The 27,696-nt window shown below is 45.5% G+C and overlaps 1 protein-coding gene across 2 annotated transcripts; it reads right to left on the bottom strand.

Annotated features, from left to right (window-relative positions):
• Positions 1–1,161: 1,161 nt before the first annotated feature.
• LOC117711137 (proton-coupled amino acid transporter 3) lies at positions 1,162–27,643 on the bottom strand. 2 transcript variants are annotated; one of them, XM_076936816.1, is made up of 10 exons: positions 27,121–27,643; positions 24,224–24,314; positions 21,760–21,848; positions 18,433–18,528; positions 14,241–14,325; positions 12,244–12,462; positions 8,454–8,549; positions 6,256–6,422; positions 2,067–2,236; positions 1,162–1,587 (listed from the first exon to the last, which is right to left on the bottom strand). In XM_076936816.1, the coding sequence occupies exons 1-10, from the start codon at positions 27,264–27,266 to the stop codon at positions 1,319–1,321; spliced, it is 1,428 nt and encodes a 475-aa protein (XP_076792931.1). In that variant the 5' UTR covers positions 27,267–27,643; the 3' UTR covers positions 1,162–1,318. The 2 variants fall into 2 exon arrangements, with proteins under 2 accessions (XP_076792931.1, XP_076792932.1); XM_076936817.1 differs by lacking the exons at positions 18,433–18,528; positions 27,121–27,643 and having other exon boundaries at positions 24,224–24,308.
• Positions 27,644–27,696: the final 53 nt, after the last annotated feature.

Raw genomic sequence — 27,696 nt, 5'->3', positions numbered from 1 at the left:
AGAGAGAGAGAAGTGTGCTGCAGTCAACAAAGCCGAAAGGAGTTGAAGATCTAAAGAGCGAGTTGACAACAGACGTGGAGATGCAGAGTGTGGAGTTTGCCCAGCTGGTTTTCAGCCTTGCTTTGGTCCAGTATTTCCTCCGTATGCTCCCTCCTCTCCTTTGGAACAGTAATTGTAGATCCTGTGCCATCATATGTTGGAAGCATGTAATTTGCTTTTTCATTTTGACTTTGTAGGGGATTACAGTTAAGAAATTGTATGGGTCTCAGAAGAGACTTTGAATTTTGGACTTTTAAACAAGTCTGAAACTCTTATAGACTATGGGGACTTTTGAAGTTGGACTAAATGTATTTTTCATTGTGACATGGCTACAGGCACATGGGGTCAGGGAGTGGAATGTGGTGGTTTGAATGCAAATGGCCCCATAGTCTCAGGGAGTGGCACTATTAGGAGGTGTGTCCTTGTTGGAGTAGGTGTGTCCTTATTGGAGGAAGTGTGTTATCTGGGACAGGTTTTGAGGTTTTAGATGTTTAAGCCAGGCCCAGCGGCTCACTCTCTGCCTGCCTACAGATCCAGATGTAGAACTCTCAGCTACGTCTCCAGCACCATGACTGCATTGCAGGCTGCCATGCTTCCTGCCATGATGAAAATGGATTTAAACCTCTGAACTGTAAGGCCAGCCCCAATGAACCCCAATGAAATGTTTTCCTTATAAGAATTGCCATGGTCATGGTGTCTCTTTACAGCAATGGAAACCCCAACTAAGACAAGCAGCAGTTTCTATTAATGATGGGTCACCTTACGGCCCACCCATTTTCTGTACAAGTAGTTATCAGTGTGAATGTGTGTATATGTGTGTACCTGTATGTGCAAGTGGAGGCCGAGGATAATATCAGGTGTCCTTTCTTAATTGCATTTTAACTTGTTTTTGAAGGACAGGGTCTCTCAGTGAACCTGCACTCACTGATTTGGCTAGGCTGGCTGGCCAGTGAGCTCCAGGCATCCACTTGCCTCTCTTTTCCTCTGGTACTAGAACTACAGGCCTGCATGGCCTCTCCTGGCCTTTTGAGGGTGATGGTACCAAAGATTTGACCTGCTTTTAGTTCCAAGGCACAAAACAAAACAAAACAAACAAACAACAAAACAAAACCCCAGAACCAATAGGCTAGAGCTTCTCAGGAATCAACGTGCACCCATGTTCTTCTTGGAAGATAAAGAAGCCGCTAATGAATAAAAATGCTGGGTTTTGATGAACACATATAATGGGAATCCAACAGAGGGTGGGGGAAGGAAAAGCTATTCAAATAAAAATAAGTAATTATGTGTAGACCCTTGTAGAGTTGGCCATGGAAAAGTGGGCCTGCTGGGTCATCTCGTAGAGGGCTTGGTATGTCCCAAATACACACCCTAAGAGGCCCAGGATGCTGATCATGATGTCCTTGACAATGGTTGCACAGCTTATGTTCTCAGAGTAAAACGTGGTGATCTCCAGCAGGGGCGGGATGATGAGGGCCAGGGCGCTGCTGCTCACTGAGCCCACCAGGGAGATGACCAGGTCCAGGCGGGGGATGAGAACGGCTGAGAAACCTGCAGGAAGAGAGGAACACAGACTCACTGAGTGTGCCTCAAAGAGGGGGAGCCCCCAACAGCAAGGCTTTGTAGTTCAAGGATTAGGTCAGGTCAGGTCAGGCACCACAGCTCTGGACCCTGGCTCTCTGCCGCCTCCAATGTGATATTTAAAAAGATCATTTTTGTAGGGAGAAAAAAATCGTGTGTGTGTGTGTGTGTGTGTGTGTGTGTGTGTATGTTTGTGCTCACGCCCGTGTGAATGTAGAGGCCAGAGGAGGGAATCAAGTGTCCTGTTCCGTCATCTATCACTCCCTGCAATATTCCCTTGAGACAGGGTCTCTCAGTGATAGTTTTCTAAGCCAGTTCAGGTGGAAAGGTGAGAAGCCAGGAGACACAGATCTTACAGATCACAGAGGCAAATGGCAATGCGGCTAGGGTAGGCGCTATTCTGAGGTATAACATGCATCATAGCAACCTACGACCTCTTCCCTACTCACAGGTCAGGCAGACCAAGGCTGTGCGGACTGTCAGGTCTACGAACAGAACCCAGTTCTCGGACACTCTCGAGACGACGTAGGGGACAATGATCTCAGCTGGGACGTGGAATTGGAGGGCATAGGTGAAGAAGATGCCCACGGAGTACATCAGCTTGACTGACTGGTAAAGCCTGCAGACAGAGGATTGAAAGGAGTTGAGATGCCACCAGGCTTCAGAGAAGGTGGCTCAGGACACATCAGAACCCTCACAGGTCAGACGACAGTGACTGGGGTCAGACTGGCTCAGAGGGGACATGGGAGGTCTATGGAAGCATGCATTCCTGGAGGTTCCAAAGCCATTGGGACCTCCAGGCATTATTTAAATCTTTTATTTAGGAATTACGTCATATCTGTGTATAGTACCGTCACAGTACAGCAGCCATGCAGGCAAGACCACCATCCCCACCCCTGATTCTCACTGAGGTACCCTCAGAGTTTTCTAGAAATAATTTGTGTACAGAGCATCTTTTTAAGTGTTTTAGAATGTGTGTGTGGCCGGGCGGTGGTGGCGCACGCCTTTAATCCCAGCACTTGGGAGGCAGAGGCAGGCGGATTTCTGAGTTCAAGGCCAGCCTGGTCTACAGAGTGAGTTCCAGGACAGCCAAGGCTATACAGAGAAACCCTGTCTCGAAAAACAAACAAACAAACAAACAAACAAACAAACAAACAAACAAACCCCACCTAAAATGTGTGTGTGTGCACGTGTGCATGTGTGTGCCCATGTGTGTTTGTCATGAATCACATGTGGGGGTCAAATGACCACCTCAGGTGTCTGTCCTAGCCTTCTACCATATTTGGGCTAGCGTCTCTCTCTTTTGTCACTGCTGCATTTGTCAGGCCAGCTGTGCCACAAACTTCCATGGATTCTTCTGTCTCTGCTTATGTCACTTAGGAACTTGGGAGTTACCGATGTGTGTGCCACTGTGCTCAGCTTTTATATGGGTTTTGAGGGTTCTAAGTTGGGTCTTCATGTTTGGATGGCAAGTACTTTACTGACTGAGCCATCTCTCCAGCCCTGTGTCTACAGTCTTAAACAGAAAGTGGGGGAGCCACACCAACACCCTCAGATGCATGGCGGCACGGCTCTGTGAATTGTTGACCTTTATTATTTTATCAAACATAAAGCTTGGTGTGGTGGCATGTGCCTGTGACCCCAGCACTCGGGGGGCACAGCAGGGGGATTGCCACAAGTTTGAGTCCAGCTTGGTGTGCATAGTGAGTTCCAGGTCAATAGGGCCTATATAGTAAGATCTCTCAAGATCTTTATCTATCGATAAACAAATACTTCCTGTAAGTTCTTCCCTGGCGCTCCTGTTTAACAGCACAGAGATTTTTTTTTTTTAGTTTTTCAACTAGTCAACGGTTAATGGGAAACTTAGATTGTTCTGTCTTTTGCCAAGAAACAATGCAGCAAAGACTATATCTCTCTATGTCTCAGCACCCCTGATACACACCACGGATCTTAGGTCTGCACATCTCAGCATATGACTCATACCTACATATCACACATCTGCTCATAATATCACACACATCTACACAGGAATATATGTATATCTCTACATACTATCTACAGGTCAACCCTAGAAGTAAAAATGATTTTTAAATTATTATTATTTTTTGTTTTTTCGCGACAGGGTTTCTCTGTGTAGCCCTGGCTGTCCTGGAACTCACTCTGCCTCTGCCTCCCAAGTGCTGGGATTAAAGGCGTGCGCCACCACTGCCCGGCTTAAATTATTTTTTCTTGACACTGATCTCATCTTGTGGCCCAGCCAAGAATGACCTTGATCTCCAGATTCCATTTTTCAAATGTTGGGATTAGTGGCATGAGACAGTACTCTGGTTTATGAAGCACTGGGAATTGAACCCGGGACCTTGTGTATGCTAAGTAAGTAAGCACTCAACCACCGAGCTATGTATGCATCAGGTTCCAGCTATGGTTTTAAATTTTGATGCCTACTGACATACTGCCCTATTATTGTCCTAGTCTGTGCAGTCTTGGAGTGCCAAAATAGTGTGTGAATCATTTCAGTCTCTGACACCGCAGTATGTGTGAGTGTTCCTGTATGCACATGCACACGCACACGTATGTGCAGGCATGTGGGGTGTCGAGCTGTCGCCGTCACCTTGTATTTGATGAGGGGTCTCTTGGTGTGCCCTAGGGACTCTCACTGAGGCACACTTGGCTTGGCTGGCTGGCCAGCACAGTCCATGGATCTGCTTGTCTCCACCTCTCCGGTGCTAGGAGAGCAAGCATATACCTCCAAACCCAGATTTTTATGTGAGTACTGAAGGCCAGACTCAGGCCTCTTGCTTCTGTGGCAAGCACTTAACTGAGTTATCCACTCAGCCCCAACATTGTAATTTAAAAAAAAAACAAAAACTGGCATTTATTTTGTATGTTTTGAAGTTCTATTTTTTTTAATTATATAAAATTGTGATTTTTCTCTATCTGTCGACCCCGTCCATTCAAGACTTCTCTTAAGAGTGAGTTCCTTTCCTCTGCTCACTCTTACTGACTGGAGCTCACTGCCCATGTATTTAGCTGCTATCCCTGGAATGAAAATGCTCTGCTCAGGGTAGCTAGACGAAGCACAATCAACCAGGAAGAAGAGCAGCATATTAAGATATCTTGCTTGCACAAATTAAGGCACAACTTCAAAGAATTCCATACTCATGATCTCATCTGGTCATTAGCAGAGCACAGCGAGGAGGGTGGGGCTGGTGACATTTTCCTCTTTCTGCTGCTCTGGCTTTGGGAAACATAAATGCCACCATCACCCCACCCACCTGAAAAAGCCCAAGGCTGTGATGACCCATAACCATAACAGTTGATAATCCTCAGAGCTTGCTTCCAGCCCAGTACTTTTCTAAGTATTTTCTGTATATTAAAGCAGTTGCTGCCAGGGAATGCAGTAATTATTCATGCTGTTCATCAAGGTTTCTAGGCCTTTCCCTGGCTAGGGTGGGAAGTCAGACAGGGAAGGCTGCCTTTTAGGCTCAAGTTCGAAGTTTAAGCCATTGCACCAGCTGCTTGGGAAGTGCAGGTGGCATTCAATGGCTCTGTCTTGACAACCAGCAACACCCTAGTTGTGACTGATCCACTCAAATGAGAGCCTGCACCACCATGTGAACAAAGAGTTAAGCACTTGTGTGACAGCATCATGAAACGGTCCTGACTGATACGAAGAGGCACGTGTGTAAGCCTTGCTGTACAGAGGGGTGGGAGGCTTGCCCACGGCCATGGAGGAACCAGAATGTGGGTCTCATTAATTAGCTTTAGAGCATGTACTTAGTCACTAGGAGGCCTACACCTCCTCTGAAGATCCCGCCTACAGGTGTTTCCTGGATGGATACATGGGTGGGTGAGGGAATCAATGACTGGAGGCAAGGACTTCAGGCTGGAGTTCCAGCTGGGGACACTCTGGCCTAAGTAGCAGTCCATCTGTGGTACATGCCTACATTTATTTATTTATTTATTTATTTATTTATTTATTTATTACCAGGTACTGCAGTGCAAGCCTATAATCCCAGTTCTTGGGAAGCAGAGGCAGGTTGGCTGAAGAATTCAAGGCTAGCTATGGCTACAAAGGAAGTTTGAGGTTATTCTGGGATACATGAGAACCTATGTCCTTTGTCATCTTCCTCTACATTTGCCTGGGTCAACTTAATGTAGCCCAGAGTCCCCACGCAGATGTAGAGGAAGATGACAAAGGACATCACACACACACAAATTAAATTTGTTGCTGTTGTTATTATTATTATTATCCAACCCAGGGGCTCAGACAATCTGCGAGAGTCCTCTACTGTGGAGTTTTTACTTTCTGTTTGTTCACCAGCTCTACATCACTCATCTTAGGAACTGTGCATTTTAGGGTCAAACTTGTACTCAAGTCTCCACTGCCCCTAGACAGAGTGAGCTGGAAAGGTCACCGAGAGCCTCTAATGTTGGCATTCTCCTTTGTTCCATGGAATCCTCAATGACAATGCTTAAGGGGCACGGTGCCGGTCCTCAAACTCACCCATGATCATAGTTAACATGGCTGCCAGTCACTTCTTCTGCTAAAGGTTAACTGTTTCACACGTGCACATGCTGTCACCAAGTGTCACCTCTCATGCTTCCCCTGTCACACTTGAGGAATCAGTTTCCTACCAGCAATTGGGCAAGTTGAGGGTGATGCTGGCTTGAGTGTCTTCGCCAAACTTCATGTAACCCAGAGTCCCCAGGCAGATGTAGAGGAAGATGACAAAGGACATCCCCAGGTACAGCACTGCAGGAAACTGCTGTGGGCTCTTCATCTGGCTTTTGAGTGGCAGAACCTAGAAGCAAAAGGTTTGGGAAAGATAAGGTGGAAAGAAGTGGCCATAGTGTGGGTATAGGTTCCTGCCAGGGACGGGGCTTCCTGGCATCCAGTTCCCTGAGAAAGGCAGTTGTGTGTAGGGGTGTAGGGTTTTGGCAGTTTAACTCTTCACTTGATCTTTCTATAACTCTTTGCTATTCTGAATATTTAATTCTTTCTTTAACTCTTGCTATTCTTTGGCTTCAAGCCTCTGACTGCTGGCAACTTAACTCCTGCTGATAGCATCAGGGGAGTAAGAAAAAAAAAGGCTTAGTTGTTTGAACTCTTTTTCTCTCTGACTCAAGGGCCTCTCACTGGCCAGGTGAGAGGCTCAGAGTTCCTTACTTCTTTCTGAATCAGAGAGAAAAGAAAAGGAAGAAAATAAAATAGTCAGGCACACACACACACACACACACACACACACACACACACACACACTCTGGTTGGGTCTGACCACCTGTTTCATCAATTTCACAAATGCACATGCATACTTACATATACCTACATATGTATGTATGTACATATAGATGTATACATGTACACACACACACACACACACACACACTCTGGTTGAGTCTGACCACCTGTTTCATCAATTTCACAAATGCACATGCATACTTACATATACCTACATATGTATGTATGTACATATAGATGTATATATGTGTACACACACACACACACACACACACACATTTGGTAGGTGGAGCAGAGCCCCCCAAACCACACTTTATATCTTCTCTCAGATTCTTTTATACCTTCTTAGACAAAAGTTCTTTATAAAATTACCTCATAAATAAAATGTTACACAAAAGGGGAGTTACAGAAGGATGTTGATAGTAAGTTTAAAGCAGTGTTTCATCTATAAGCTCATTATAAGTTCAAAGCAACAGTTTCACAGGCCTTGCTCTATCATAGTGCACACATGTGCCTTCATCCTTGGACCTGACCTAGAATGAATGTTTTTCCTTGATCACAAATCCGTCCCAAGGCTATTTCTCTTATTGTAATTTGTGAAAGCTCATTGCATTCTTAATTATGCAGCCTTTAGTTACGATTTTGTGAGAAGGGGGTACATTCTATTCTTGATTTTAACTTTATTACATCTTTTTGGCAAAACAACTAAGATCATCTCCTTAAACTTTCTTCTTAAATTTATTTGAATCAAATCAGGAATTCTATAAAGTCATTAGTTTCTCTAAACATCATTATTTCATGAAAGTTCATCTTCATGTTGGCCTGCAGGAAATTTGCCCAATAGTATGGACTGATGCCCAGGAGTCATTAGGTTATGTAATAATGGCAGGAAAGGCAGATCAGTAGTGAGAAGCAACCCTGGGTGAAGTCTCTGGGGCGGGGCCTCTCCAGAGTGTACCCATTGCAGCCAGGCAGAACAGTGGGCCATCTCCAGGAAACATACTTGCTTGCCATAGCCTTTCCTAGATGGCTTCTGTTAGGTTTCCTTATGGGCATAAGTGTTGTTCTGGTGGATGGAGTTAGTCGGGATCCCCTCCAAAAGACTGCACCCCTCCACAAGGCCACAGAACCACACCCTCCACAGAACCACACTCTCTGTATTGCCATCTCACTCCAAATGGCCATGCCCCTCCACATCATCATCCACAGGGTCACACCTCTCTACAAGGCTACATCATCCACATCACCACTCCACAGAGCTATACCCTTCACACAGCCACACCCCTGGAAAGCCATACCACGTGGTCACGCCCTCCACATTCACATCAGCTTTATGGCCACACCCTTCCACATGGCTGCACTCCCTCCATATGTTCACTCCCCCTTCATCTTGTCTTGTGCTTACTTTTGCCCCAACAGCCTGCTCAGTATGAGCTGATTAGTAAATTCTCTATCTTTGCCTTGGGAACTTGAGGTGTGGTCTGGGTTGGGAGGTGCCCTGGGCAGTGTAGATTTTCCTTTCACCCTACAACACTGGTAGGGTGACATGGGGAACCATAGCTAGACATCCTGTGGGGCAACTCATCCTTCTTACCATCCCCACGCCTTCAAAGGTGAAGATAGCCGTGCCAAAGAACAACAAGAAAGTCTTCCAGCTCGCAACCAGGGGCAGGTTGCTGTGGTGTGGGATCTGAAAAAGAGGAAAGGCATTGGCTTTCCATGAGGAGGTCACCTCAGGTCGTGTCTAATGACAGAGATAGTGTAAAGAGTCTTCTTACTTACTGTCTTCTCTTTTAAAAGCTGTTTTAATTAGTCAATTTATTTTGAGACAGCCTCATGTAGCCTAGGCTGACCCTGAACTATACACGTCCTGAGGATGATCTTGAATTTCTAATCCTCCTGCCTCCATCTCCACTCCAGAGTGTTGGGATTACAGGTGTGCACTATCTGGTATGGTGTTATGCAGAGTTGAAGACGGAGCCCAGGTCTTCCTGCCTGCTAGGTGAACATACGGCCCACTTGGCCACATCCTTAGTCTAATTTATTTACTAAGTTTAATTTAATTGCTTAGTCTAATTTATTGTGGTAAGGTAACATCACATTTTCCATTTAGTCATTTAACACACTTGAGTGTATTCACTCTGTGACATCCACATCACTACTGTTCATCACCAGACATTTCTTATCAACCCAAACTGAAACTCTAAATAATTCTTTGTTCTCTACCTCTTAGTAACCTGTGTGTGTGTGTGTGTGTGTGTGTGTGTGTGTGTGTGTGTGTGTTTGTGTGTGTGTCCCCTGTTTATAGGCTTTTCTAGGTACTTCCTGTTAGTAGGAGCTTCTAGCATTTGTCTTTTTTGTGTCTGGCTTATTTCACTTAGTTTAGTGTCTGTTAAGGTTCATGCACATTATAGCATTTATTAGAATTTCATTCCTGGCTTTGGAGAGATGTCCCAGGGGTTAAGAGTACTTGCTGCTCTTCTAGAGGACTGGAGTAGTTCAGGCAGCTCACAACTACCTATAACTCTAGTTCCAGGCATTCTGGCACATGCACACGCACACACACACACACACACGCACACACACACACACACACACGCACATGCACACGCGCACATGCACACGCATACACAAATAAATCTTTAAAAAACCCTCTCATTTTCTTTAATGCTAAGTAATATTCTATTCTTTCTCCCACTTCTCTTTCTGGTTTCTATTAATTAGCCAGTGCACTTGGTAGCTTCTACATGGAGGCCGTGGGAAGTCTTCTCATCTTAAATATGGAGAAGATAGAACAGTGGAAGAAGGAAGTTGCCCAAAGTTAATCTGCAAGCTACTCCACAGGCCAGGTAAGGGTGCTTGTCCCCTGTCCCTGCCCTTTAACGCCTCTTCCTCATCATTCCCTCCCGGGCTGTGCAGTCGGTACAGTAGCCATCAAAGACACAGGAAGTGATTATTTATTTGTGTCATTGTATCTGGTAGCCCAAGCTAGTCTCAAACTTGCTCAAAGCAGAGTAAGGAGTGATTAATACTAGATTTCTGTGGTGGGCAGGATAAAGGCTTCTCAAAGATGTCCTCATCCTAATCCCAGTGAGCAGACTATGCTACTTAAATAAATTTATTTGTTGAGATAGTCTCTCTACATAGCCCAGGATGCCCTGCTATTGACTGATTAATAGGTTAGTTGGTTGGCATGTCTCTGTATATGGTCCTGGCTGCCCCAGAACTCACTGTGTAGACCAGGCTAGCCTCAAACTCACAGAGATTGGCTTGACTCTGCTTTCCAATAACTGAGGTTAAAGGTTTGTGGTCCCAAAACTAGTCAGATTATGTCTTATTTTGTTTTTGTTTTGTTTTTTTTTTTAGTTAGGTTTTTGCTATGTAGACCAAGCTATCTTTCTGTCTTAATTTCCCAAGTGCTAAGTTTATGGCACCATTCTTTGCTAGAGAACTTAGTTTTCAAAAGGAATTTAGGATGCTAAACTGATAACCTTACACAAGAAGATTAACCTGGATTATCAGCATCAGGGTCCTTAAAAGAGGAAGAGAGGAATGGAAGAGGACACGAGATCATAGCATGGGAAGATTGAGCCTAGTGATACTGGCTTTAACTATGGAAGAGCCACAGACAAAGGCATGCTGGAAAAGGTGAGAAAGCAGACTCTCTCTTAGAACCTCTGGAAAAAGATACAGCCCAGCTGATCCCTGATTAGCTGGCTCAGTGAAATCTCTAGCATCATAGAAGAAATCTTTATCGTTTTAGGGCCGGGGATGTAGTTTAGTTGGTAGAGTGCTTGCCTAGCATGCATGAAAAATTGAGTTTGATCCTTAGCTCTGCATAAATTCAAATATGGTGGCACATGCCGGTAAACTCAGCTCTTGGGAGGTAGAAGCAGGAAGATCAGAAGATCAAGATCACCCTCTAACACTTAAAAGAGTTTGAAGCCAGCCTGGGCCTTATGAAACCCTGTTTCAAGAAAAATACCTTGAAATTAAAAAAAAAAAAAAGCCAAAACAAAAAACAATTTAAAAAATACCTTGGCGCATACCTCAGTTGGTAGAGTACCTGCCTAACAGGCACAAAGCTCTGTTCCAGCTCCAGCACAGCCTAAGTTGGTGTCATGGTACATGTTTATAAGTCTAGCACTTGGGAAGTAGAGATAGGAGGATCAGAAACTCAAGGCCATCCTTAGCTACAAAGCCAACCTGAGCTACATGAGATTGTTTACAACAAACAAACACCCCTCCCCCAACTTCCAGATCTGTGGTTGTGATAGCAGCAACAGGATAATAATATAATTCCAAAGACTTTCATGATCAAAGAAACAAAACAATGGTGGAATGTTAGTGCCAATGATGGGAGGTAAACCAGTTGGCCCAATCAGAAAGCTCTGCTTGCCTGCTGCTCTTGCTCCTTGGTGTCTTTTTCTGGAAACTGGGATTTTTTTTATTTTCAAGGATCTAAGAAATCATGTAACATGCTTATACCAAGTAGATCAAATTCCTTCACCATCTATATTTTCTTGAAAGCTTTTTAGATACATTTATTTTATTGTGGAGGGGCAGGGTGGGCTTGTGTGCCATGGTGTGCATGTGGAGATCAAGAGATAACTTGTGGGGGTCAGTCTTCTCCTACCTTTCTGTGGGGGCTGGGTATGGAATTCAGGGCCTCAGGCTTGGAGGTAAGTATCTAAGCCATCTAGCCAGCTGCTATATATCTCCTGACCAGTGCTATAGCTCCATGTGGTGTGTGTGTGTGTGTGTGTGTGTTTATGTGCATGCACCCGTGCTAGTGCATTTGGAGGCCAGAGGTCAATATCTGATTTCTCCCTATAGTTCTATACCTTATGTGTTTTTAGTCTCTCTTTGAACCTTGGGTTTGCCATTTCAGCTAGACTATCTGGCCCGTAACCTCCACCAACCTTCCACTCTCTCAGTTCTGGGATTACATGTGTGCACCACTGTGCTAGGCTGTCATGTGGATACTGGGGATGGGAACTCAGGTCCTCATGCTAAGGTAGCAAGCACTTTACCCACTGAGCCTTTCCCCATCTCCCTGCTGTGGTATTTCTTGTTATTTGCTGAGCTGATGGAGAATGTGACATCCTTCTTTATCTCTTTTGAGTTACAAAATCCCCAGGCCCAACCCTGGACCACAGAAAGCATTCAGCAGCTAAATTCCCAGTGACTCACTGTTATGGATAAGACTATGATGCTGAAGATGAGTGTGTTGATGATAATGATGCCCAGCTTTTGGGACAGAAGTGTTTCTAGAAATTCCCTAGGCTCAGAGCTGGGGACCAGCCACCTTCCCCATCTTCACCTTCCCACCTGCCATGCCTCAGAAACCCTGGACCCAGACCCCCTTCTGAGTGGTTTCAGACCTCGATGAGATACTCGAAGATTAGAGCCAGGCTGCTCAGGGTGGTGATGGTGGCCAAGGTAGAGAAGATGGACAACACCTGTGGGTTCTGGACGAGCACCAGCAGGATGAGGAAGGGCAGGATGGTGAGCATATAGAAGCGAGTATCCAGGATGGAGGTCATCACCAGGCTCTGCCTAGGCTGGCAGACATTGGAGGTGAAGTGAGCTTCTTCCATGATCTGCCAGAAGGACACAGTGAAAGGCAGGACGTCAATTGTGAATCACTGAGAGTCATTTCAATTAGGATTTCAGCTCATCAACTGACAACTAACTGCCACAGCAGAAAGGACATTATTCATGACTTGTGTGACATTCAGTATAGCCAGATGTCTTTTTCAGGTGCTAGAGGGATGGCTCAGTGATTAAAAAAATCACTGGTTGCTCTTACAGAGGATATGAGTTTAATTCCCAGTACCCACACAGTGACTCATAATTCCAGGAGTTCCAATACCTTCTTCTGACTTTCATGGCAAAACATTCATACACATAAATAAATCTCTAAAACATTTTTAGATTTATTTAATTTTATTTTTTATGAAATGTTTTGTCTGTACATCATGTATATGCCTAGTGTTGGGAGAGGTCAAAAAAAGGAAGTTAGATCTCCCGGAGCTGGAGTTTCAGATGGCTGTGAGCCACCATGTGGGTGCTAGGAGCTGAACCCAGGGCCAGGTCCTCCAAAAGAGCAGCAAATGCTCTTAAGTCTGAGCCATCTCTCCAGCCCCATCGATGTGTGTCTTCTGTGTGTCTGTGAACGCATGCATGTGTGTTCCTGGTAGTGCTGGGGGCTCCAGAGGACAAAATCAGTAATGTGCCTCAGATATGACCCTCCTTGTTTTTTGAGACAGGGTCTCATTAGCCTGCTACTGAGCAAGTTAGATTAGGCTGGCCCTCCAATGAGCAGCAGGTACCCATCTGGCTCTGCCTCCTCAGCACTGAAATTACAGCTGCAGGCCATACAGTCCATCCCCCCCACCCAAAGATTTATTTATTTATTTAAATATTATTATGAGTACACTATACCTATCTTCAGACACACCAGAAGAGGGTATCGGATCCCATTACGGATGGTTGTGAGCCACCGTGTGGTTGGTGGGAATTAAACTCAAAACCCCTGGAAAAGCACTCAGTGCTCTTAACCACTGGGCTATCTTTCTAGCCCAAGGTTGGCTTTTTTTATATGTGGGTCCTGGGAGATGGTACCCAGGCCCTTGGGCTGGCAAGACAAGCACTTTATTGAATGAGGCATCCCTTTCACCCAATACTTTTTGAGACAGGGTCTCATGTGTCCCTCAGACTTGCTATGTAGCTGAGAATGACCTTGAACTTTTGATCCTTCTGCTTCTACCTTCCAAATTTTGGTGTTATGGATGTGAACCCCTGTGTCTGGTTTTGGGTGTCCTGCATTTTATTGGGCAAACCTAGCCGCCTTAACTATAGTGCGTGTGATTCTGACAATGGGAAACACTGAGCATAGTAAACAAGGCACAATGCTCTTTTTGTCTGATAGACAGTCTCTTCTTCCCTGGGAAGTGGTGGTTTCCCTGCTCACATGACTAGAAAAGGGTTTTTGTTATGTAAGCACATCCTTTTTAGACTTTTGTGGGTGAAGCAGGGCGGGGCTGAGAATTGAGCATCCTCTGCTCACAGTCCCTCTGTTACAAGACTCACTGTTCTTCCTGCCTGACTGGGTGTTTCCTGTCTCACAAAGTCATAAAAGAAGGCTCTGCCTAACTTGTCTTACATTAGGAATGAGATAAAGGGAAGGTGACAGCTCTTTAGACATCTTGGACAACCTGAGATGCTTTCCAGCCTGAAAGTTAGGGGCTTTGGCTTTGCTCTGGTCCCAACTGTGGTCTAATATTTGCAGACAGGCTCTGTTGCTATGGTGCCACTAACAGACCCAGCATCCGGAGGTCTGCTCTTCTCTCACTCTGCCCAGAAGAGCCCTCTTTACCTGTTGCAGATTGTCTGCCATAAACATGAAATACACACTGCAGAAGCCCAGCTGAGTGACGATCAGCAGGAAGCTTACGACGTACCTGGGAAGGAAGAGGAGGACGAGGGAAATAAGTTATTGTTTAGGATGGGTTTCCTTTTTTGTGTGTGTGTGTGTGTGTGTGTGTGTGTGTGTGGTTTTTTTGTTTTTGTTTTTGTTTTTGAGACAGGGTTTCTCTGTGTTGCCCTGGCTGTCCTGGAACTCACTCTATAGACCAGGCTGGCCTCAAACTCAGAAATCCACCTGCCTCTGACTCCCAAGTACTGGGATTGCTGGTTTGCCACTGTATCTGACTTAACTTTTATTTTTTGTTAAAAAATTTCCAAAACTGTATGTTGTGTTTGGCTGTACCTCTTTTGTCTTTTATTTTTCCATGTGGAATATTTTTGCATGTATTTGTACTGGTTTTACATCAGGTCATTTTGGAGAATTCAGGTTGGCCTTCTTATAAACTGTCAACATGGTGTGTTTCTGTGACTACTTCCTCCAGATGAGAGTCGTTGGGCAGATGACAAAGGCAGTGACACTCTGTTCCTTTGTTAATACAATGGTCTGTTGTCCTGTGCTTTAGGGTCTCTCTTTCTTTATGTACCTCCTCCCACCCCAAATATAGACTTGGATCCAGGCAAGCTTATGCATTGCACTCAATTACAGTTCTTAAATTTGAAAAATTACCACATTCTTCCTGCTGTGGGTTTTTGTTTGGTGTTTGTTCTCTGGTTCTGGGGATTGAACTCAGGGCTTCATGAGTGCTAGGCAGGTACTCCACCTTTGAGCTATGTCCCAGCTCTATTTTCCTTGCAACTTTTTTACTTTTTGGTGGTAACGAGTCAGCAGACCATCTGTCCACTCATCATGTCCTGTTTTCTAGGCTGGGTTGACTTTATTGTGCATCATTTATCTTGGTCTCCCATCCCTGAGTGTTTCTTGTGAGCCTATCTCAGGTCAAAAGGTTTGATTAGATGGAGTTTCTTCACTGATTTTTCTGGTAAGAGAATTTCAGAGTGGTTATGTCACAAGGCGCCTGACATGGGCTGCTAGGTGTTCAGCTTGATGCCCTGGGCAGGGTCACCAGGGCTCTCTCCTTTATAAAGTTCAGCACTGGTTTTCCATCTAAAGACTGAGCATCAGTGAGTGTTATCTACGTGGGGAATCGGTTCTTACTCAAGCCTCTGAGTTCCTCTCAGTGCACTGAAAAAGAAGAATCTCTGGTTGAAGTGAGACTGCCTCCCCCGAGTACTTCTAAATTTCTTCAGTTACTGATCTCCAAAGAAATAAGAAAAATGGAAAAAGTAGACATCCAGAGTTTTAGTCTTTGCTGTGACAAATTCCTGTGTGGCTTTGAGCGACTTGGTTGTCTTTCCTGAGCTGTATAATTTTCCATCTCAATAGGCATGGATTCAGTGATGTCAAGGGCTACTACAGCCTTATACCCCCAGCTCTCACAGCCCTTCACTGAGGAAAGTCAGGACTAGAGCACAAGGTAAGAACCCGAAGCAGAACCCATGGAAGAATGCTTCTTAATGGCTTGCTCACAAGCTCACAATGAATTAGCTTTCTTATGTAGACCCAGAGAACGGCATTGTGGGCTGGGCCCTACCACATCAATTAGCAATCAAAACAATTACCCAGAAGCCAATCTGATTTGAACAACTCCTCAGTGTAGGCTTTCCTCTCAGTTGACTCTATCCTGTGTCAAATTGACTATTGAAGCTATCCAGGACAGTGGCAGGATAGTCCTATGCTACCAGGGCTGGCTCACCACTAACTTCTGTACCTTTTAGGTGTTATTGTGAGAACTCTGGTTACCCCATTTTTCTAGGGCAGTACAATCTCTCCCTGAAGACCCAAACAAGGTGTGATGGGGCAAAGGCCTCTCCATCTTGATTCAGCTGAAGTCATCTTTGGTTTCTATACACTGTCCTGAAAAATTCCATGGGAAAGCACCCAACCTTGTTCCAGAAACTCAGGGTTGAAATACTTCAGCTAACTGCATGTTCTTAGCTCTTGCTAAATGCTTGCTTGCTTCCCCCTGCAACTGTGTCTCCATGTAGTATACATCCAGGGCTGCTCTGTGAGAAGTGTCTCTCTCTAGGCAGTCGCCAGCAAGTTTAATACAGACTCTGGGTTTTTGTCCCACAACAAAGGGAGCAAGCTTAATGTCCATCACGAGGGGACTGGTCAACTAAAACAGGGTAAACATCTCTACCAGAGAACACTGTGAACCTTCAAATGATGACTGTGTTCCAAGATGAAAAAAAAAAAAAGAGAGAAATATTGTCTGTGATGATTGATTTCTGCTGTTAAATTGACAGGATAGAAAGAATCACAAGGAAAACAAATTTTGGACATGTCTGTGAGAGACATTCTAGAATAAATTGACTGGCCAGGCATGGTGGCACATGTCTTTAATCTCAGCACTCAGAAGGCAGAGGCAGGTAGCTCTCTTCAAGTTCAAGGCCAGCCTGGTCTACATAGTGAGTTCTAGAACAGTTAGGGCTACATAGAGATTCTGTCTCAAAAAAACAAAACAAAGACCAAAGAGAAAAAAAAATAGACTAGGTTGATTGAGGTGGGAAGACCCACCATGGATGTGGGCAGGACCATTCTTTGTGCTGGAGCCTGGACTGAATAAAAAGGAGAAAGTAAGCTAGCACCAGCGTCTGTCTCTCTCTGCTTCCTGATTGTGGACACAATGTAACCAGCTGCCTCTTGTCCTAGTTGCCACGCCTTTCCTGGTACTACTATAGACTCTGATGCCCTAGAACAATGAGCTGGAATAAACTCTTTCTTCCTCAAACTGCTTTCCTCAGATATTCTGTTGCAGCAACAGGACATGTGACTGATACACTGTTAGATTAAAAAAAAAAAAATCTAATTTCAAGTTAGTTGTGGAGGTGCATGCCCCGGTACTTGGGGAGAAGGAGGAGGGTCAGGAGTTTAAGGTTATTTTGGGGCTATGGAACATGTTGGAAGCCAGCCTGGTACACAGGAAATGCTGTCTCAGGCAAACAAATAAGCAAGCCAGTAAGCAAAATGAATTTCAAGTTTACACATATAATTCTAAGTAACATACAAGAAAACATGAAATGAACTAGGGCCCAAGCTGGAGCTCAGCTGGGAGAATTCTAGTCTAGTTCTAGTTCTAGTCTAGTTTATGAAGCTTCAACCGGTGCATTAACTCAGCGTATATGGGAAGTTCAACACTATCCTTAGCTTCTTCGGTAGTTCAAAGTTCAAGGTCACCCTGGCTATATGAGTTCTTGTCTTTCTTTTCTTAAAAAAAAAAAAAAAAAAAAAGCAATTAACACATGCCCTTTCCCACTCACGTACATTATGATGTACTAAGGTGAAGGAGGAGATGGGGCTAGGGCACTGGGGAGATACCCTATCTTGCTTGATAGTTGCCAAAAATAGTCTATCTTTAAGGTAGACTATTTTTTTTTCACTTAAGAAACCAGTGCAAGCAGGCTGGAGAGATAGCTCGGTGCTTAGGAGCACATTATGCTTTTGCAGAGGACCCGGGTTTAGTACCCAGCACCTACATCAGGAGACATACAACAACCTGTAACTCCAGCTCCAGTGAATCTGATGCTCTTTTCTGGCCTCCTAGGGGAACTTGCATTCATATGCACATACATACAGACACACAGATTGATATAATTAAATATAAAATAAAACCTTTTAAAAAGGTGCTGAAGGGGTTTGTAAACCCATAAGAACAACAATATCAACCAACCAGACCCCACAGAGCTCCCAGGGACTGAACCACCAGTCAAAGAGTACACATGGAAGGACCTCATGGCTCCAGCTGCAGATGTAGCAGAGGATTGCCTTAATCTGGCATCAATGGGAGGGCAGGCCCTTGGTCCTCTGGAGACTTGATACCCCAACATAGGGGAATGCTAGGGAGGTGAAGCAGGAGGTGAATCAGTTTGTGGAGGAGCTCCCTCATAGAAGCAAGGGGGTGTGGCTGGAATAGGGGGTTTGTGGAGGGAAAACCAAGAAGGGGGATAACATTTGAAATGTAAATAAATAACCAATAAAAAAGAAAAACAGCAGGAACGTTTGTACAAGCAGACATGAAGGCAGGGCAGGTGGGGGTTCTATCATGTTTCACCACACTGAGTATTACATGTGTGACCAGTACCTGCCCCACACTGAGTGTGTTCTCAGCCAAGGAATTGGGCATGTTTCCAGGCTGTACATTGTGGTCTCTTCATAGTTCACAAAACTCCTCTGCAGTCTAGAGTGAAAGGACAAATGATGCTTAAGTTAACATTTTGCTAACGATACAGTATGCACCTAAGCTGGCAACTGTTGTGTTTTTGTGTGTTAGTGAAGAGTGTCCTGTGAACTCTCTAATAACTATACCACTTATGCAACTTTCACGAGTTTACTTATTTGTTTATATAATTTTTATGCACTTATGCTTCTTATTGTTGTTGTTTTGAGGGTACAGGGTCTCATGTAGCCCAGGATGGCCTGGATCTTGTGCAGCTGGAAATGCCCTGACCTCCCTACAGGCATACACCCAGCAGCTTGCTTTTAACACAATATTTAGGTAGCTTTCCTTGGTTTTGTCCTTTGGAATAAGCAGTATCTGCACTTTGGCTTAAATAAGCAAAGCAAGAGAGGAGGTGGACGAAGAGGCAGAGTGGGCATGGCATCCAGGAACTGTCTTGGTTTACACTGAGATTTGGGAAAAGGCAATTTCTGGGAAAGGCGAAAGCAATCTCTTCTCTTCTAAGGGAAGTGGATGGCTATGTGGTAGGACCCTTCTGATTCTGGGTGGGAGCAGGGAGGAGCAGCTGCTGGCCAGATGCCACATGCACAGTGCTAACTGCAGGGCTGGGGGACAGAGAGGAGGGCTTTAGGACTTTTATGGAGCCTTCTAAACCAGTGTGCCTGTCATCCCAGGACTCTGGAGGTAGATGCAGGAGATCCAGAGATCAAGTCCATTCTGGACCACATAAAGAGTTGAAGACAGTTTTTGGGAAGTTACCAAAATAAAAATGGAAGAAGTGCCCAGTTGAATAAAAGACCATTGTTCTTAAATGTTTATGTCAGAGAAAAATGAAAGCGTCTTCAGTCAAAGGAAAAAGCCAGACTGATGCAATCGTAGGCAGGTTGGTGCTTGCAGGAGGTGTGAGGACCTGGGGCTCAGGCAGAGGACATTCAGAGAGGCACTGAAGGGTAAGGTGGTTTGATAGTGGAAAGAAGGGAGGAAGGGAGGAAAGAAAGAAAAGAAAAGGAAAAGAGGGTGTTATAGAGTTGGGAAGGTGGGGAAGAGAGTAGATCTGGGAGGATTTGAAGAAGGAGGGAGAATGTCACATTTTACACAAATTATGTATGTTTATATGAACTTTTAAGAGAACTAATTAAAAAAAATAAAGTCAGACAGGTCATCAAAGACCAGCTCTACCATGCCCCATGCATGTGACTCAGGGCAAAGTATTCATCTGTAAAATGGGAATAAAAAGTCTCTAACCCAGGAGACTTTTTATTTATCCTGGAAGGAGTACAGAAATCTTGCAAAGCCCCTTGGCTCAACAAAATTGCACCATTTACACCACTGCTGTATGAGCAAAACCCTGCTGTGTGATGGGTTTTATGAGGTGAAAGGGCGCTCTGACCAGCACCAGGCACACCCACTATTTGGCTTTTTATTTGGCTTTTGATGAGTCCTGGAGGCTGAATTCGCATGCCAGGCAAGTGCTCTAACACTGAGCTATATCCCCAGTCCATGAAAACCTTTACTTTATATCCTTGCTTCAAAAATGCTCATGATATAGCCCAGGCTGGCCTGGAACTGGTGGTGCTCCTGCCTCAGTCCCTGGGTTACCATGCCTTGACTTCTGTATAAGGCAGTTGCTCACTTCTAAGGGCAGACTTGGACCTGTACGTAACGGGGGTTGCTGGGTCCCGAGGAGGTCAGTAGTCTGTACTTTCAGTGTATTCATTTTTCCTTCTGAGAAAGCACTGAGACACCTCTCCAGCTCTCAGTGGTTTTTATATTAAGATTTCAGATGTATAAGCCTGTGTCTGTGTGCAAGTATGTGCATGTGAGTTTAGGTGCCAAAGGCAGCCAGAAGAGAGCATTGGATCCCCTGAAATTGGAGTTACAGGCAGTTGTGTGCTATCTAATGTGGAACTGAACTTGGGTCCTCTCCCAACTGCTGAGCCATCGCCCCAGCCCCCTAGATGTGCATTCAATGACTGAAGCAACTGCAGACTGCACATATCATTGCTAACTGTCTTTCTCATCTTTATTAACTTGCCTCGAAAAGGTTTTATGTGTGTGTGTGTTTTGTTTTTTTGTTTTTGTTTTGGAACAAGTGGCCCTGACAAAGTACCTGTGTTAGAGTAGGGAGAGGAAAAGAAAAAGAAGGGCATGGGACTGTAGCTCTTTTGGCTACATGCACGAGGCCCTGGGTTTGATTCCCAGCACTGAATTAAAAGGGCATGGAATCACATGACTTTGTTATTAGAACTTGGGAGGTGGAGGCAGGAAGATCAGGAATTCAAAGTCAGCTATATAGTGAGTTAGAGGCAAGCCTGGGCTACATGAGACCCTGATTCAGAAAAAGGGAGTGGGGAGGGGCTGAAGAGATAGCTTAGTGGTTAAGAGCACTTACTGCTTTTATAGAGAACCTAGAACCCACATGGTGGCTCACAACTATCAGGGGATCTAAATGCATTCTCCAGGCTTCAAGGGGCTCCTGCACACCCATAGTAGACATAAACTCATGAAGGTGCACACATATATACAGATTAAAAAAAAATCTATAATCCTGAACGAACCAAGAGGATGTCTGAGGATCCTACACATACTTTGTAGTCCACAGGGCACTTTTGCATATTTTGCTACCTTTGGTGCCTCTGGGTGAGGGGCATGGGGCCCAATGGGGTGTAGGGTCAGCGTGGTTTCTAATTCACTAGCTGCAAAATTGGATCTACACCATCTTAGCTTCTTTTGGAGGTGATGGGGACAGAATCCAGGGGCTCATACATACTAGGAAAGCTTCTACCCCAGACCTACAGGCCTGCCTGACTTCTGCTGTAACCAAACACCTGGCAGCAAGCAATTTAAGGGAGAAAGTTTATTCTGTGTCAGTCTGCGGTGGTACAGTCTACTTTGACGAGAAAGCCACGGTAGAGTTTACGAGGTAATAGTGTGGAACTGATGTCCCTCACACCAACAAACCAGAAACCAGAGTAGGCAGGAAGTGTAAGGTCCACTTCTTCCCACAAGCTCCACCTCCTAACTTTCCACAGCCTTCTCAGACAGTGCCACAAGCTGGACCAAGTGTTCAAACACACAAGCCTATGTGTTTTCTCAAACTCTAAGTCACTTTCTGTTTGAGACTCTTCCAAAAATCCCTTTGCCATCTCTGGAAAAATCCAGAGGAGGGGTGCTAGCCCAGAGAAGTGGCCCTGGAATGGGGCCCATGGGGTGATAGCTGTGGACTCTGACCTCTGAGTGAGATGGCAGGCACAGTTCAACAGGATATCCATACAGTGTACTGTGAGTGCTCCGATGGCCAAGAGGCTGACAGACCCCACCTGGAGGAACAGGACAGGAAACAGTGAGATGAAAGCTGGCCACATCCAGTCTGGACACTAGGACTCTTAGAATAAGAATCTCTAGCTGGGCTTGTAGCTCAGTGGGGAGGGCTTGTAAGTATGTGTACCATCCTGGATTCCATCCTGGCACTGACCCAAGCAGACAGAAAACTTGCTGTCTATGGAGGAGCATGCCAATAATGCTGGCAGTTAGGTTGAGACAGGAGGACCATTGTGAGTTTGAGGCCAGTTTGAGTTGTAATCAACCAGCCAGCCAAACAACCAAGCAGCTAATCATCCAACCAATCAGCTAACCAGCTAACCAGACAATCAGCCAACCAATGAGCACATCAACCAACCATTCAACCAACCAACCAACCAACCAACCAACCAACCAACCAACCAACCAACCAGTCTGCCCATCCACCCAACTAGCCATCATCCATCCATCCATCCATCCAACCATCCAACCAACCGTCTGCCCAACCAACCAACCAACCAACCGTCTGCCTGTCCATCCATCCATCATCCATCCATCCATCCAACCAGCTAACTAACCTACTAACCGGAAGTTATCCACGATGAGCTGTTAGCTCAGTGTCCTCTGCCCCAGGATCCTATTTAGTGTCACTGCTGAGGGGCTGCTCCACACTGGCTAGAATTCTTCCGGGAACGAAGAGTCAACATTCCATATAGCCCAGACCTTTTTTTTTTTTTTTTAAATTTATTTCCAGATATATTCTTCCAGAATCCTCCCTGGTAAGTTTAACTCCTTTACACACCTTAGCCCCCACTCTCCTAAGATCCTTAAAGACCAAAGTCCTTTTTGTGGTACAGTGCCCTTCTCTGGTGATGGCTATTCAGCAGGCCTCAGGGACACCTGCTGCTGAGTCCATTGAGGCCAGTTTGAACCACTCTGTGCAATGCAGAATGGGGGTGCGACTGCACCCCTGAGCAGGGACCTTAACATTTCTGGACATTGCAGACTATCAGGGAGGGGTGGAGGCTGGTTCAGAACACTCTTCCCAGTTGAAGATCACTGCTCCAGAGAGTCTGTTTGTCTCTTTGAAGAAGCAAAGTTGATTTGAATCACAGTCCTCTGGACATGACCGGAAGGGCACAATGTGACTTTATAGATGTGCCCTGGGTGACATTATTTTGTCACAAAGAAACACATGCAGGGTCAAGAGTTCTGTTAAGCCCCATTAGGAGGCAACCTCCACATGGTAGAACCTCTTGTCATGTTTACAACTTTTAATCTTCGGGGCCAGGCACACTCCTAGAGAGGCAAAGAGGACAGACAGTCTAAAGAACTAGCAGGGCATTACAGAGCACACTGGCCGAGACAATCTGGCCAAGGCTACAGAGGTTTAAGGCTCTTCTACAGACAACTATCTAGAACCTAGAGGGCTCTGAAGGTGAGGTCCTCCCTCTGGCTGGAACTGTTAGTCATCAGAAGTCTGAGAGCATGGGAGGAAGCAAGGGGCCGCTTACCAGACCTGGAGAAGACTAGCTGACTGAAAAGAAGACCTACACATGACATCACCCCAACCCTGTGGGCACTACTGGGCTTTCTGTGTGTAGGTCTCCAGAGCGGGACTGTGGAGAAGAAGGGGAATCATGTGGTCCCTTATTGCAGTCTCAGAGCAAGTATGCCAGACGTTTGCAATCTCCCTAAGGACTCCAGGATGTGTCCATGTAAGCTGAAGTCTTCGTGTTTGTAGGACACAGTACAGTTTCTGAAAGGAGGCCTAAGCCAGGAGATAGCATCAGCTGGGTGTAGGGCCACACGGATTAGTGGGGACATCCTTATTCCCATGCCTAGCCCCTATCTCACACACCATCTGATGCCTTTATCTTTATTTTTATTTCCCAGTGCTTAGAATCGAACCCAGGGCTTCATGCAACCAATCTTTGATATGCACTCATATCCTCAGCCCTTGTGGGTTTTGTTTTTCTTCTTGAGACAGTCTTGCTGAGTAGCTTACCACACAGTTTAGGTTGGCCTTGAACTGGAGAGCCTCTTGCCACCCTGCTTGGTGCTTTGTCAGGTAATATGAAACAGGAGTCATGCACATACAAGTTTACAGGGACAAGGTGAGTGGACCGTAAAAGGGGAGGTGAGTGACATGAAACCCCGGAGACTGAGGAGGAGGGTGGTGAATGGGATTCTGCATGTGTGGCTGGATTCTGGGTAACGGCTGCCTTCTCCAGGAGTGCTTAGTGTGCTTCCTGGTTGGTTCTAAGAAATTGATGGGTACAGTTGCTATTGCAGAGCCCAGTCCCTGAGAGTCACCCATCCCAGAGGTCTATAGACTTAACTCCTGGCCACCCAACTGGGATGAACCTGAATTCTAGCCCATGGTGCCTCTTACCAACAATCCAGCGTTTTTCACAGCTAAGGGAAGTCCCAGAAAGCCTGTGCCAATGTTGCTTTTCAACAGGTGGATAAAGATTTGTATAAACCTGTGGAGGGGAAGTGAGAGAAGAGGATATTGTGGGGAAGGGAAGAGGGGAAGCAAGGACAGGGAAAAGGAGGGGAGCAGAGGGGAGGGAAGGAAGAAGAGAGGAAACGGAAAGCTGCCTCCCAGCTTCCCCCAGCATTTCTCTCTCTCTTCTCTTCTCCTCTCTCTCTCTCTCTCTCTCTCTCTCTCTCTCTCTCTCTCTCTCTCTCTCTCTCTCTGTGTGTGTGTGTGTGTGTGTGTGTGTGTGTTGGGGAGAGGACAGAACCAGCTCTGTGACTCTAGTGTGACTCTCAGCTCCAGGGTACTGTCTCAGAATGTGTGATCCAGGGCTGGTGCCAACTCAGGAGGCTCAACAAACAGGAAGCTCTAAAGGTGAAGCAAATAGAAATTGCCACCGTTTGGGAGACTCCTTAGGATTTATTCTCCCAAATAATAATCACTGAGGCATGCTGCACTTCTAACGTTTAGAAAGACAGTGAAGAACTTGGTAACCACCGTTCCAATTCATAGAATATTTATTGGCAGGTCATTTCATTTAATTTAAAAGTTTAAAGGGTTTTTTAATTTATTTTTTCTTTTGAGACAGTCTTATGTAACTCAGGATGGTCTCAAGTTTGCTATGTAGCCTAGGATGACCTTGAACTCCTGATGTTCCTGCTTCCCCCCTCCCCCACACCCCGAAAGCTGGGACACTGCCATGCCTGCTTACGAGGTCATTAACTTACTGGAGAAAGTAGAGTCATTGTGTAGAACATATGAATTATTTGCTGATCTTCTTCGTTCCTTCATACATTGACTCAGCCAATATTCCTTCCAATGAATACATACAGATCGCCACAAATGGATACACAGTACAGACTCATGCTATGCACTGGATAAAACACAGAGCTTAATAGCCAGTGCTACTGTGCACAGCACTACGGGTACTGAGTACTGTGTGCTCAGAGAGTGCTAGGTACCAGGGTTCCAAGTGCTCTTCACACTTGCGTAGGCAGCTGCTGGCCAGGATGGGAAGAATGGTGTGTGTGTGTGGGGGGGGGGGCATCAGCATGAGAACAGAGTCAAGGGTTACCACCAAACTTCCTTGGTGGAGCAAGCGGGGGCTGGATTAAACTGGCAGTGGCACCTATTCCAGCTGGAAAGATGGGGTTCCTAGAGGAGGCCATTGAAGAGTGCCAAGCATCGGGTGGACATTCCTCTCTGCTGCTATAGGACTTCCCAGGAGGGGGCCGAAAGGTTGCAGGAGCCACACAGTAAGTCTGACAGATAAAATGCTCTTGGCCCAGAGTAAAGGCCACAGGCAAGCCCAAACCTGCTTTCAATAAATCTCTTCCAACATGGGAGAGACGTGTTCATTCACCTACATAAATTACTACATAACTTCTAGTATCTCAGTTAATTCAGAGCAAGCCTGGGACAGCAGTCTCTCTATACTGTTATTTCTTGACAATTGCAACCATTGGAAAACATATCCCAGATTCCTCCCATTGACAATTTTCTCTTTCGTCAGTTCTTCAGCAGTGAGATGTTTTACAGACTCCCCTTTCAGCTCTCCCTTCTGTGCTATGACAGATAGCACTGGCCTCACTTGTGCCTGACCTTCTGGGAAAAATGAGGCATTATAGGAAACCATTGTATCTTGGGTAACAGCATGTTGCCTTGGGTCACAGGGCCTTAGACAGCACGCATAGGCTGGAGGCTACACTGAAACATTTAGAAAAGTAAGCTTTCTAATTTTTCTTAAAAAAAAAAAAAAAAAAAAAAAACCAGAACAATACATTGCTACTGTAAAGGAAGTACCCATGACCTATCCATGACAAACAAGCACATATGTGGCCACTGGGTGGCCATTTCTATTTCTGTCTAAGTGCCTAGTAATTTTACAAAAGGGCCTGCAGCACTTGCAGGGTCCTGAATAAATTTCCTCTTGAATGATGGGTACTCTGTATTTCTTGGTGTCTTTGGAGTCCCTCCATATTATATATATAGCTATACTTGAAACTAGACAGTAACACTTTTAAGAGATTCAGAAGTTGCTGCCTGGTGTGTGTGTGTGTGTGTACTGTTCACTTTTCTTTCTCCATCTCTCTCTGTCTCCCCCACCCCACCTCCTCCTTCTCTGGAACCTGGGTCCTTGTGCATCCTGGGCAAGGGCTGTATCCCTGAGCTGTATCTCTAGTTTGTGTCATGGACTTTCAAAGACACATCCAAATAAGTAGCTATAGGTTTTACATAAAATGGCATTGTTAGGATTGGATATAAAATGTCACCATTGTTTGTTGGGGTTGAGGGATTCCTATAATCCTAGCACTCAGGAAGCTAAAGCAGAAGAATTGCAAATTTGAGGCCATTCTGGGATCCAGAATGAGGCTCTGTCCAGAGAAAATTTTCTAAAAGTCTGAGTTTGGGGCAGTAAAAATGGAACATGGGGTGATGAGGTGATCCTTTGTTTACAGGAAGATCTATGTCTGAATGGGGAGATGAACTGGGATAGAGACAGGGCAGAGAAAGAAGCATCCATTCTCCTGGTGTCGGGGATGTGTTCTATGTCCAGCAACTCAGGCTGGGGACAGCTGCTCTAGCTGGGTTATTTGCAAGAACTGGGAAACATGGTTCCCCCCACCCCCAGACAGCTCTCTAGAGCAACAGTCAACATTCCTAGGTTCTGGAGCTTTGCTGTGTCAACAGGGAACATGAGGAGGATCTTAGGAGCTGAGGTTCAGATACACTTACCCTGGAAGGGCAATGGGACCACTCACACTGAGGTTCAGATACATTTACCCTGGAAGGGCAATGGGATCACTCACATTAGTGCATCGGCTTCCCCACGAGGGTCCTTCTTTGGGGAGACACTACTGTTGCTGCTGCTGCTGCCTTTTGAGGAGGTCTTAGACCCACCTAACTTATTCCGTGCACACTTGCCATCTTCTCTAAGCAGCGGTGTCTTCCCCATGATGGGCAGGCAGTAGAAGTATAGCACTCAGCTGCCCCAGGCTCTCAGTGGGCTTTCATCAGGAGAAGCCATACAGCAGGTCTCAGATGCTGGCTCCTGACTCCTGGGTATGCCTGGCCCTAGGTGAAGCCCAGAGTATGTGAATCAGAGGATAGTGGTGGCTGGAGACGCTGGGGTTATAGGTTCCTCACCAGGCTCTTGAGGTACATAGGGAAGTGTCACAGAGTCCCCCCAGGACTACCTTAACATCTGTCAGGACTCACACAGACTTTCAGCCTCTTCCAGATCAGTCCTCGATGCTGTGGTCCACGGGGAACACTGACCAGGAGGAGGAAGGTATCATTAGACCAGAAGTTCTGGTGCCTAGCTGTGGGCTCAGGCTCAGGGTTTGTTGCCTCTGGCAAGAAGCAAGCCACAGCTACCTCACAAT

Source organism: Arvicanthis niloticus, chromosome 6, assembly GCF_011762505.2.
Source record: "Arvicanthis niloticus isolate mArvNil1 chromosome 6, mArvNil1.pat.X, whole genome shotgun sequence".
Taxonomy (NCBI): Eukaryota; Metazoa; Chordata; class Mammalia; order Rodentia; family Muridae; genus Arvicanthis; species Arvicanthis niloticus.
This window is presented reverse-complemented; position numbering and strand designations above follow the sequence as displayed.

Bases quoted from the DNA above. Each gene is read 5' to 3' on its own strand.
- LOC117711137 (XM_076936816.1), bottom strand. From the start codon at position 27,266: ATGGGGAAGACACCGCTGCTTAGAGAAGATGGCAAGTGTGCACGGAAT. The intron at 18,529-21,759 runs GTCAGAGTCCAC...CTTTCACTCTAG, and splicing joins GCCTGCCATCTCACTCAGAG to ACTGCAGAGGAGTTTTGTGA. The intron at 8,550-12,243 runs GTCTGAAACCAC...CCTCTTTTTCAG, and splicing joins TCTTCGAGTATCTCATCGAG to ATCCCACACCACAGCAACCT.